This window comes from Bacillus rossius, chromosome 1, assembly GCF_032445375.1.
Source record: "Bacillus rossius redtenbacheri isolate Brsri chromosome 1, Brsri_v3, whole genome shotgun sequence".
Lineage (NCBI taxonomy): Eukaryota > Metazoa > Arthropoda > Insecta > Phasmatodea > Bacillidae > Bacillus > Bacillus rossius.
This window is the reverse complement of record NC_086330.1, coordinates 99,828,046-99,841,033: the sequence shown is the minus strand read 5'-3', so window position 1 is coordinate 99,841,033 and position 12,988 is coordinate 99,828,046. Positions and strand designations below refer to the sequence as shown.

Here is a 12,988-nt window from a genome sequence, read left to right as displayed (position 1 = left end):
TGGAAAACACGATGTCCCGGCTTGTCAAAACAAGTTTTTAAATATACTTGCAATTTCTAAGAATAGGATTCAGCGGATCGCCAGGTGTAATCTTCTTACTGGAGAGAGCCCCAAAGAAAATCGCGGTGGTGATAGGAGGAAAGCTAAGTATTCAAACAGACATAAATCAGTGAAAGCTTTCATTGAATCTCTAAATCCTCTTGAATCTCACTACTGCCGGGAAAGGGAATGTAAAAGACAATATTTATCAAGTGATTTATCAATCACCAAACTTTGGAAAGCTTATAATGATAGTGCTACACAACATCTTGTCGTGGAGTATGAGTATTTTAGCTCCATATTCACCAGGGAGTATAATTTAAGCTTTAAAACTCCAGTAACAGATGTATGCTCCATGTGCCTTCAGTTAAAAAGCAAAATCAAAAGTGCACAAGGGAACAAAAAAGTTGAACTGATGACCGAACTACGTGTTCACAAGTTAAGAGCAAGTGCTTTTTATGGGAGTCTCAGAAAAAAAAACATAGGTGTAACAAAGTTTTCGTTTGACTGCCAAAAGAAACTTCCTTTACCAAAGTTGCCTGACCAAAGCAATTACTATTCTCGCCAACTGTACCAATATAATCTGACTATTTGCGAAGGCTCTTCTAAGGGCAAACCGACTAATAAAAACACATTCATTATACATGGGCTGAATCTGACGATTATAGAGGGTCCAATCAAATTGTATCTGCTGTGCATCATCGCCTAATGAACACCACACTTCAAGATACCAAAGAAATTGAACTGTATGCAGATGGAGCCGCAGGACAGAACAAAAATTATATATTGATAGGAAAGCTGAGTAACATACTTGTTAAAAATTTACCTCGAAATGTGAAAAAAATTCATGTCTACTTTCCCGTCACTAGACATTCTTTTCTTCCGGCAGACAGGATTTTTGGTCGCTTGGAAAGAAAGTTTAGAAAAATGGAATCCATAACAAACCCTGCCCAGTACATCAATGCTTTCAAAGAAGTAGGGACAGTTTTTGAGTTAGGAAAAGATTTCTCATGTTTTGATTGGAAGTCAAGCTATTCTGAAACCCTAAAACCCCTCAGCTCACGGGCTTTTACTTTGTCTAAGTGCAAGCGCTTTATAATTTCTAGAAGCAAGAAAAACAATGCACTAGTTCGCGGGGAGATGTTTTATAAAAGTGATCAAGGAGTTGCTCTGCCAATCAACAAGAAGGACAAACCAGTTAGAATTCCAGTCAACAAAGACAAGTTGCGTGACATTGAAAAACTATTAGAGAAGCACTATGGCGCAGATTGGTCGTCCAAAGAAAAATTTAAGTTTTACAAATATGTCATATCAAAACAAGAACAAATGAAACCCCACGATGTTGATGAAAATGAAGAAATCCATGAACCCATGAAAGAAGTAAATGTTACAGTGTAAAGAAAATACTTTATAAAAACATTTATCAAAAAAAAATTATTTTAGAACAAACCTCTGATAATTTCATAAAATAACCTTTATTTTCATAAGCACCAAGCACATGTAGCATTGTTTTGAAAGTTTCATATTAAAGTATATATAGTATGTTAGGGTAAAAAGAAAACACATTTTTTAAGCAACATTTAGCCTGTTAATTTTTTCTTTCTTTTGATTTGACTAAGGGCAATTTCTTTATTTGTTTTCTTTTTTATAAGCCCTTAATAAATTATTAACACACTAAGTTGATGGCATATGAGAGCATGTTAAAATAATGTTAGAATAAAAATAAAAGAGTTTGAGGCAGATTTATGATAGGCTGATTGAGTAGGTTTTATTTTTGTTTATACTTAAGCCAGTAACATTTTGCATAACTTATTACAGGCTTTTGAAAATTTGTACATGATTCTGTGTTATTTTAATGCGTTTAATAAAACTTTTTTTTATCATTGTATTTGTTTTAAACTTATTAACATCACATTCAGTCTCATTGTTGTTTTTGATTTCCAAAACTGACCTGTTGGAATTTACAGTGCCAAAACAAGCTAATTGCAAAAGGTCCAATTCCAAAAAACTTTTCCAAAACTGCCTAGTTGCATATTAAAACAGTTTATTACTGCTTTATATACAATAATACCGACCTTAGACCTTGTCAATTGTGTTTCTCATTTATTTACAGCCTTTATAAACATAAAAGTCATAAATTAACTCTTGAGTGTTAAATAACTCAGGTTTTTCTCGTTTCCTGAAAAGTTATCCCCTAGGCAACTAGGCACTTTTGGAAATGGGCGACTCACATCATACCAGCTAATGATATATATATATATATATATATATATATATACACATATATATACACACACCTTGATATTTGTGGTGGGAGGTCAGTCTGAGAGTGGCTTCTGTGGAAGAAGGATATATCGACATTTTTTTAAATTTTTTGCTCTTACCGGGTTCAAACCGAGGACTCCGTGCTCGATGTAGTATGTGTATGTTTTTAAAAATATTTTATGGATATTTTATTATTTGAATTTTTTTATAAATTTTGAATTTTTTTTTCATTAAAATCGGATAATAAATAAAGATTTTCAAGATGGCAGCGGTAACGGAAAATGCAACGGCGACGTCTTAATTTAAAATGGTGTGTGATGTAAAACATTTTTATTACTTTTTATTGAGGTTTTTCTAATATATTAATAAAATAGTGGTTTTCTCTCGCCGGTAATCGAACAAAGGACCGAACTCGATTAAGTAACTAAATATTTGAAGTAAGCAATTTTAAAAATATTTTTTGGAGTTTTTTTCGGATTTTTTGTCTAAAATTAAAGAATTTGTATTTTATGGTCGAGGTCAAGGTCAATTCTTCCCACCAGCGGCTTACGGGCGGCTTGGTCATGAGGAATTTAAGCCATCTTGGGAATATGTGTTCTTTCTAAGGCAAAAGTATTTAGAGGTTTTTAGAATTCCGAATTTTTGAATTTTTCAGGACAAAAACGGGAAATTTTCCCTCGAAACGGGAACTTTCCCCTCGAGAACGGGAATTTTTGAGTCATTTTGAGTCATTTTTGAGGACTTTTGAGGAATTTGAGGAATTTTTGAGTCCAAGATTGCCGCCGTGACCGAGCAATTCAAGATGGCGGATCGGCTCCCGGCACCAGCGCCTGGCCCCTGTGCCCGGAGGAACTATTACATACTAATAGTGAGTGAGCAATAGGTATTGAACCATATTTGCTCCCATCGTATAGAAGAAGACATTTCAAGCTGCGCTTATCTAATAAGTTCAGCTGATAGAAAAAAAAACTTATTTTGTATTTAGATTCAGCGCCCCAAATTTAGCTAAAAACAGTTCCAAAATACTCGGCATTAATTTTTTTCCTTGTTGACCTGTTTAATCAATTGTAAATAATTTGAGTTAAAATTATTTTAATGGACGTACAGGAACATTTTAAGTTCTATCAGGATTACCCTCAACACAATATCAGATAATCTTGTTCTTGAGTTTTCCTAGCTTGACCTACCATTCAATTTTTTTGAAAAAAAATAAATAAATAATGGGTTGTTGTATAGCTTAACAATTGTGTGTTTATGCATAGTTTTAAAGAGTATAAAATAAACAGCCCGAATTAGAATACAAAACGAATTATGTATTATTTACCAGTTAGTGAGTTCTAACTAAGTATATATTGTAAAGAGAGAGTGCGAGTTAGTTAGTTTGTAATAAGATGACTCGGAAACTACCGGAACGATTTTAAAATTATTTCGCTGTTATAAATAATAATAATTCCAGAAGGGCATCAGCTAGGTTTTATTTTGAAAATATAATTTTTTCTGTGAAATATAGGGAAATGTGTAACTAAATACGCGGAGAAAAAAAATTACCAAATCAACTTTTTTCTTGGCTTACGCTCAATAAACCGTTACAGATCTACCACCGCGAAGCATGTTACTAGTTTTAGTTAAAAAGATTTGGGGTGGGTAAAAGTCGGGGCGAGTAACGCTATGCATTTTCGTGAATTCTATTCATGTTCCAAAGTAGAATGGTTACAATGCTTTGAAGGAATGGCTAAAACAAATCTGATTCCTGTGGGTTGTCCACGGCCAGTGACTCTATGCTCGCTGTGTTATCGTTGGTCGGGCCGAGCAGACGGCTGCAGCTCACCTCCAGGCCTGGGCTTCTTCTGCATCCATCTCTCTGCAGCGGGGAGTGTGGGTGGCCGGTTAGATATTGGTGTCACTCGCTGCTTCGTTGATTTATTCACTGCATTATTCCTTGCTGCTTGCGTGACAAAAATATTGTGCTTGAAATACTAAAGTATTTTTTTTAACGTATAAAACACTCTAACGTAAAGAATAAAAGTTGTTTGGATGATATCGATCAAGTACTGGCGTTGCTAGCTCGCTTGCGACCGTAAGCGAGCCGCGCAGTTACGTCATTGCGGGTGAAGCGGGGGGGGGGGGGGGGGTGTTGCCGTCAGAGCGGGCTCTACCATGGTATAGTTATTAGTACCCTCGAGTGTATAGCTTGGCCGCAGTGGGCGTTCCAAAGTATCATATTTTCATGTCGCCAAAATTCTGTCATGATCCTCCGTACGAAAAATAATGCACGTTCATCGAATTCACGCCAAAAAAAATATTTGTGCGAATAATAATTTAAAACGCTAAGTGCCAAATGCGCAGCGGGTAGTAGCTGTACCTTCCTCATGGCGTGATGAGGAAGTTGGTGATGGCGGAGGGGGGGAGTTTATTTCAACGTGTTTGGTACCACATGGGTCGGGTTGGGAAGGGGGGGGGGGGAGGAGGACGAAATATTTTGCCGGCTTCTCGGACGCCGCTTCATGGTGAAGTTGGGAAGGGGGTTAGAAGAGGGTGAAAGGGGGAAAGCCCTAACTTCTGATTAGTTCCCCCGGCCGAATGTCCGCGCGAAGAGTTGGGGGTCAGCATGGAAAAGGGAGGGGGGGGAGGAGATTGGTGAACCCGGGTGTTATCGCCGGATCCACCCAGCCAGACCCGAGCCGGCTGTCATCGTAAAGTAGGAGAACCCCCCCCCCCCCCCTCCAGGGCTCGCCATACTTCGGGCCATGAGCGGACTCCCTCATCACTGTTTGCACGGACTCCACGCGTGTTTTATCCGCTAGCAAAGTAGACTGGAAGCACCTGCACACCAGCTTTACTGGACTCGCCTCTCTTCGCACGTTCCGCACGTCTGGACAGGGAGAAAGTGTTGTTTTTAAATTTGGGATTAACTCTCGCTAGCGAGGTCACAGATCAGTATCAGTGGCGGATACAGGGTTTGTTTTAGAAGGGCTTTTAATAAACAGTTGAACAATATTATAACAAGCGTGTTAAAAAAGTCAACAACAGGAGGTTTTAACAGTTATATTTTAGTTCTCAACATGCATCTCTTCCTGTGTGGTGTGTAGTTCCATGTCGTGTACAGCTCACGCTGTTAGAAATTACAGTAAATTTACGGACTTTTCAACGAAGAATTAACCAGAAATAAACCTAGAGTTATTCGTAATTTCAGACAACCTGATATTTGTAAAAACTATGCCTGTTTCCGACTTTCGAGTTTATTAGTTCTTTGTAAACACGATAAAATAAAGTTATTGCTGTATATTCAACAATATTTTGAATGCTTTGTTAGTAAAATAAGATGTTTATTGTTGTTTTACTTTAAAAATATGCTAACTCTGTACCGTTAATTTTCGAAGATAAACAGTACATTTAACTTTACCCTGAACAATATCGCTAAATTGAACATGAATGATATCCTCGATTATACGTTATTTGAATGGTTCTTGCAATGGTAAATATTGATTTAAAAAGTTATTTTGAACAAGACAATGAAAAAAAAAAACCTAGCTGTTTTCAAGTACCGGCTGATAAATCATGATCACTTCGCGGCTTACCTACTGCTTGAATCTGTATGTGAATGTGTGAGTGACTGGTCTTAATGTAATTATATTTATTATTATCATAATTTTTTTAGCAGCATCTTATTTTTTAAGTGTTAAATACTTTCCAGCACGTGTCTACCTATGCTTAATTGTTAGTTACCTGTAATTTAACTTTTTGGTTAAATTTTTCCGCGGATACCTATTATCTTTGAACATTTAGTTAAAGCTTAATTCTACTTTGTATCTTATTACATATTTTAACATTTATTTTTTTATGTTATGATTATGTTTTCTAAAATTTCAATGTATGATGTAACAGCAGCAAATGCGGTTTAAGTGTAAGAAAAGGCATTGCCTTAACTTCTCCACAAATAAATACGATAATAAATGAAAAATACACCATAACTGTTTTCACTGTTTGTTATAAAAGTCCTCAATAACTGCCAATAAAAAATGACAATGCACACATACTAAAATAAAGCTAAAATCAGCCGATTTCAAAAATAAAAAAACCCTTAAACAGCACAGAAAATGTCAGTGGAAGGAATTAGTTAAAACATCATTACAGCACATATCTCCTCCTAAGGAGCCACTAACGGAGTCTCGTCGGTGTATTTCTCAGAAACACTTTGTACAGTACATTTGAGGTTAGTGAGCCTCCGCCTCCAACTGCTGCTGTCTTTACTCGTAATAACTTCAAATAAACCTTCCGAAATCGTTATTGACGTGCGATGACAGAATTAGTGTTGTCCGTATCACATAATTATTGTTTAAAATCAGAAAATAAAAAAGAATATAGGAAAAAAATTTATCAGATAAAATTATCTAATATCAAAAATATCGAAATAATTTACGATTATTGACATCGCAAAAATCCAAAGAAAGTATGCCATAAATTTTTATTTTATTAAATTTGATAATAAAATTAAGAGTTGTTATATTAAAATAATAATTGTAAGGAAGGGTATAAACGGTAGCTCTCACACTATCGGCACTGCAGTTGTTTTATTCCGCTGCGCACCAGACAGGCAGGCTTTGCGACTCGCGCCCCGGAATGAAACTGCCGGCCCGCCATCAAGTGTGCTCGCCGTTATCCTTTATGGCTGAGTTGAAGCGGCAACGCGTTTGCGTCCTTCCGACCCCGCCCGGTACTGCATTAGTGCATTAGCCGTTATCGGAACAGTCCGCTCGATCGCGTTGTTTTGGACGCGAGGTAAAAATAACGTTCTCAGGTCGCGGATATCCGCAGACGTTATTGGCCGCGATTGGCTCTCCGACGTAACGGTAACCGACATCACGTGACGTGTCACTCCGAGGTTCGGTGGATTTCACCCCCCCCCCCCCCAAATTACTCCAAAACATCAGTCAGTTATATTTGAGAGTGCATCGGCCTGTACGGATCATGCCGCAATCACGCGACGCACGCGAAGCGACAGAAAAATATCGCGTTATTACGAACACGCGGGTTTCACTAAACCCGCGCGTACAAACGTAAATCTGTACCTCGGAGGCCTAAAACACCATGTCACATAAACCATATTTTTCATCAGAGTAGTTTAAAGAATTTTAAATAATACCTCACTTATTTACTCAACTTTTTTTTTTTACCCAAAATATGTGAATTTTTGACATATCGCAGATATTAGTGTTGTATGCCACTAGAAAGAATGTCAAACTGTGGTCACTTTCATGGTTAAAAGTGCATTTTGCCCAAAAGTGGACACAGTGCTTTATGCCTCTGAGGTACAGAAATAAGTGATTAAACATAAAATATTTCTTGACATTCATTACATGCCCACCAAATAACGGCAGTTATTAATATTAACAGTTATATTTAAATCGTCATTTTTTAAAGAAAGAAGTTTATTTGAAATTTAACGTTCATTCGCAAAAAAACCTTATAAGTTTGAACAAGTTTCAATGACTTTACAAGTAAACATAGTAAATAAACCCTTGACAAATACTCTGAAAGTCATAATACCTATTACCACTGCACTAGTCTAACCAGCAATGTTCTGATTCATTTCGGTAACGTCACCCACGCGACTCGATGTAGATTGAATATATTATTCATAATGGTAAAAAGTCCGCCACTCCCGTAAATATTGCCGCGCTGACGTCACGGGCGTGTCGAACGTGATTGGTTGGAAAAGGATTTTATTCGCATCACGCCCGTCATGGCATTGTGATGACTATATCAACATATCGATAAAACATCGAGGTTTTAAAAAGTGTAAGAGGTGTAAGAGGTTTGGAACAGCGAGACTAAGAAGTGACGGAACACAGCAGAGGGATAAAAGAGCGGGCGAACGGCATGCTGTGACGAAGTTGTAGTCGCTTCTTGATGTGCAACATCTCAGCTCTCGGTATACGGCTTTTTGTAGGAGTTATTTCGCGAAAGAAACGGAGGTCACCTGTAACCACGGCACTGTCATCTGTGGCGGATGACACTTACCAAAATTCACAAAGCCACAGGGAAACTTTATAGTAATAACTGTTAAGTGAATGTTAACAAGAAGGGACAGCATTTTAATAAAATTCCTTGTGGAAAGTCAGGTCCAAAGCCGGGGTTTAGAAACTTTTTTCAAGTCTTTTTCGCTTTTATCGCAGCCGTTTAACCTTTCACTCTGCAAATCGAATGATTCCATAGTTGGCATAGTTGACGTAGCTGCTCCGGCAACGAATTCTAGTGGTTGGGTGCGGAAAATAAGCGTGATTAGCATCAAGAAATGTAGTTGAAAACATAATTTTCTTATATTTATCACGCTCGGCATTATTTTAAAGAATTGTACGTTCAATTTCGTGTCCGAGTTTCGTATTGTAAGTGTATTTGCAGCATGAGAACACATGAATAAGCTTGTTACCGATTCTAGATGTTGCACAACTCTGGCGAGTACTAAAGACTCGCTCACATTTTATTTTATTTTTTACCTCGCCATCACCAACGCCATCTCTGTAGTTAAATAGTCACTTTCGTAAAATACATTCATTTATAATTGTTTCCACAATGCAAACATTAAACTTCAGCCAATGTTTTGGGTATCTAACCAACGTGGCACAGACCATGAGATGTAGAGGGGAAAAAACAGTTTCACCCGGTTACTATGGGATCATGCAGACGCGGGCACCCATTGTATATAGATGTTGAGTCTAGCCTGGAAGGAAAATATTCCTCGACCCTAGCCATCTAGTGGCTCCATTTATGAGGGACCAGGACAGAAGGGTGCAATTTGGCAGCACCGAATGAATAAATGACACCACCGAGATCATGGGCGCAAATCTGTTGGATTTACAGTAGGAGGAGGAGGGGGGCGGGAAGTACTGAGCGTGGGTTTTAGTACTCAACTCATCTCTGTATTAGGGTGCTTTTATGTTGTATACTGCCCGTATGTTGGCCTGCGTGCATGCAATAAGCAGAAAACTTTAAAATATACAGAAAGTTTTCCATAAAAAAAACAATTTTGACGTTCACGTTTATCAACTACGTTTCGCAGTCATGATTTTGCAAGTTCAAGCGGGTCCCCTCAATGAGAGGCTTCTTAGTTCCAGGGGGGGTGTCTGCCCCCCAGCCCTCTCCCTTCGGGATCTACGCCAATAGCCGTGATTATCCTGTATAGTTATTCTCATCACTGACTCACTGACTCTGTAACGCCAAACAGGTATGTATAGGCTACCTTGGAGACAAGCGTACCATGAAGCACAAATATTAGCCTACTCCATAGATATGTGTAAAAAAAATAGAAAATGGAAGGGTATCAATAGGGTAACGTTTGAAATACAGCTACAAAAGTGTAAAACACCTTAATTATTAAATTAAAAGTGTTTGTTATATTCATAATTTTGCAACGGGCGCCTTACAACCTCCACACATCAGGTAGTGTCAGGTAGTGTCAGGCAGTGTCAGGTAGTGTCAGGCAGTGACGCAGGTGCCCAACAGAGTCGGCACGCCCCTGGTCGCAGACGGACTACCCCGTGTTCCCGCACGGCGCCGTGGTGACGGCGCGCTGCCGAGAGCTGGGGGTGTACAAGCTGCTGGGAGACTCGTCGGTCACGTGTCTGAACGCCGCGTGGTCCCGCCGCCTGCCCGCCTGCATCCCCACCACGCTGCTCACCAACTTCACAGGTGCGGCTCTGCCAGGGCTGAGGTTTCCGCTCGGCAGTCGAGAAAGAGAACATGCACTCAGTGAAAAAAGTGCAGGGGGTCCGTAATGTTATCCTCGCCTGTAAAAGTTCATAAGGGAAATTTCGTGCTGATTTGCCCACATAAGCTAAGATTCATAACATAAGTAAAGGGAATTTTTGAGATCAAAATCTACTTAATAAAACTCTAACACTGACTGACAGACAATGCACAGCTTAAACCGGTGGGTCCTTATGTAACGTAGGTGAGCAATAAGAAAGAATTTTTGAAAATTCATCCCCTAAGGGGGTTAAATAGGGGAAGTTGTCATGAATTGTATGGAAGTTTCTCATTTTTGAAGTTAGAAATATGGAAATTGGTGTTTAGGCTTCTGTTGATAAATAAAAGTCAGTTCTATCTACGTTTTCTGTAATCCATCAAAAATGAGGATCAAATACTTTCCCATGGGGCACACGGCTAGTATTATAATGAAGTTTAAAACTAATTCTAGCTTCGTTTAACAATGCTCACTTTATGCCAGGATGTTTACGATTCTTCCTGACAAGTTCCTTTTAAAACGATTCAAAAAACTTCCACCGTTGACCTTTATGCAGCTACGGTTTTGTTTTGCAAACCAATTTGCTAGAAGGAGTGACTTAACCAAGAACACATTCATCCATTCCATGGACTACTTACTACCTCCATGCAGGCCCCACAGGAGCAAACAAAGTTACCACAAAATCTTCCGCACATGCCCAAATAGTCTCGAACTTCATCTGTTGCTGACTAATTTGGGCCAATATAGGCAGCCACTTGCACCTTCATGTCAGGGTGAATGGGGAATGAATCAGCATTTGTCTGGAGTGATTTTTCGAAGAAAAAAAAATGAAAGTCCGAAATCAGATCAGTATTATAACCTGGGTCGACTATAAGGCAAATATTGTTCATATGACTGGCGCTACCTCGCCCACAGGTAGACTGATTGTAGACGAATTACCTTGACGAAACCCGAGAGTAGTGTGCAAGGCGGCCCCTGTGTTCCAGAGGACTCGCCGCCCGGCATCCTGGTTCGAATACCCTCCGGGTCTGCATCGGTGGAGCCTTCCGGAGTGCTGGCCGTGTACCCGGGCTCCATACTGCACCTGGAGTGCCTGTACTCGAGGAAGCTGGGCAGCCCCGAGTGGACCTGGACCTCCGCCTTCAGGCAGTACCTCACAGGTGGGCGTAAATCTACACTTGATCTCTACACTGGGAGGCTATCAGTTGAATAGTTCTCTCAATGCTTCACTACCAGCACCTGGAGTGCTTGTACTCAAAGTAGCTGGGCAGCCCTAGTAGACTTGTACTTATTCTTTAAGGCATTACATCCATATCAGAGTCCTCTCTACAATATGTGGGTGAATTTTTGAAGCAAGCTAAAGGCAAAGGATTTTTAATTGTATTTTTTGTGTGCATAATTAAACCCATTTTTTATAATCTCTAAAAACACTGTCTTTGTTTCAATGTGAAAAGACGTGAAACTATCTTCGAAACTTATTATATCCGTCACCTCTACTACCTACCCTGTATGTATGTATGTTGTCTTCTCTGTCTACTTATTTCGTTTTATATTTTCGGATTTTCAATTTTCTTAGGCTAATGTTGCTATATTTTAGTTGTTAAATTTTCTTTCATGTATGTTTTAAAATATAAATTTGACTATGATAATAATTTGTTTTGGTTGTTGCTGCCTGATAAAGTTTCACTAATTATTCTAATTATTTTTTTAATTTGTGAGTTACAATTTTCTAAATACGTTTTGCCATTTCTAGGATGTGTTTATAATCGAAGAACAAACATGATTTATAGTTAAGCACGTTGCATCAGTGACTTTGGCCTCTCTAAGTGCCGTATCGTTCACAGGAATTGGGGGGAGAAAACAGAATTTGTCAAACGCTAGAGAAAGGTCGGTGACATAGGCAGGGGTTGAAAAGGGAAAAACGGTCGAGTGACGCAAATTGCTGACTTGGTATATTTGCTCCCCCTCCTCCTCCCCACTACCCTACCGGGGAAAATGACATTCCATGTAGAGCAATAAAAACCGCTGCGTTCGGGGGAGGCGACTTGTTTAATGCAAGTCCCAACAGCCAGTTAGCGGGGTTGGTGTACCGTATGTAGGGTTGGGGTGGAGAAGGGAAGGGGGAATTAACGATGCCCGAGAGGGAAGAGGGTAGGGGATGTTTCGCCCGTCGGCAATAAGCTACAATTAGCGGCGCGTACACGCGTGCAATTCGGTACACGGCTACACGAACACTTTCGAAAGTCCGGCTGTACTCTGCAGCCTATACGACCTTGGCGCGCCCTTGCGACACGCGTACAAACAATGCACAGTGCCTCGCTTATCTCAGCGTTCGATAGGTACCTCTCGAGCCGTTCAGTGTATTTTATGTAAAGCACAGTTTCAAAAGAATATGGTGCAAGTCGCAAAACACTGGTATTTTAGAAACGGCCGAGAAATTAACCTTCAATAAATTCACAGTAGAGCTCAATGGCAAAATGTGACTATGAAATGGCGTTTTGAGGAACTTTATCCAACTATGAACTATACTTTACGTAACAGACAAGAAATATAAATATGCAAAAACATAAAAAATTCAAAACACAGGCTATGTCAAAAAATAAATAAAAACATAGACAACATAGATAACTGCGTGGAAGGAATGAGTCAAAAACTATTATTACAGCACAAACGGACACAATAGGTTAACAACGACGAGACAGTAGCAACAAGAACAGTAATAAAGAACAAAAAAGACTTTGGAAACACCACGACATACAGAATATCCCAACGATGAAATTGAACAGAAAATAATGGACAACACAGAGACGCACAGACGGACCCAGCGATGTGACAAAATAGATGATGGTCTCCACAACAACGACAGCACAGACGAACACATAAGACAACGGGAACTGAGATATGTACTCATCCTCAGGCACAAACAGACTGATAGTCTTA

General features: G+C 39.2%; 1 protein-coding gene across 1 annotated transcript in view; it reads left to right on the top strand.

Annotated features, from left to right (window-relative positions):
• LOC134532620 (locomotion-related protein Hikaru genki) overlaps positions 1 to 12,988 on the top strand; it is a 161,373-nt gene that overhangs the window by 117,479 nt on the left and 30,906 nt on the right. Inside the window, exons 4-5 of the mRNA XM_063369252.1 lie at positions 9,831 to 9,993; positions 11,035 to 11,208. Coding sequence (XP_063225322.1) covers positions 9,831 to 9,993; positions 11,035 to 11,208 — 337 coding nt within the window. The remainder of the gene's footprint in view (positions 1 to 9,830; positions 9,994 to 11,034; positions 11,209 to 12,988) is intronic.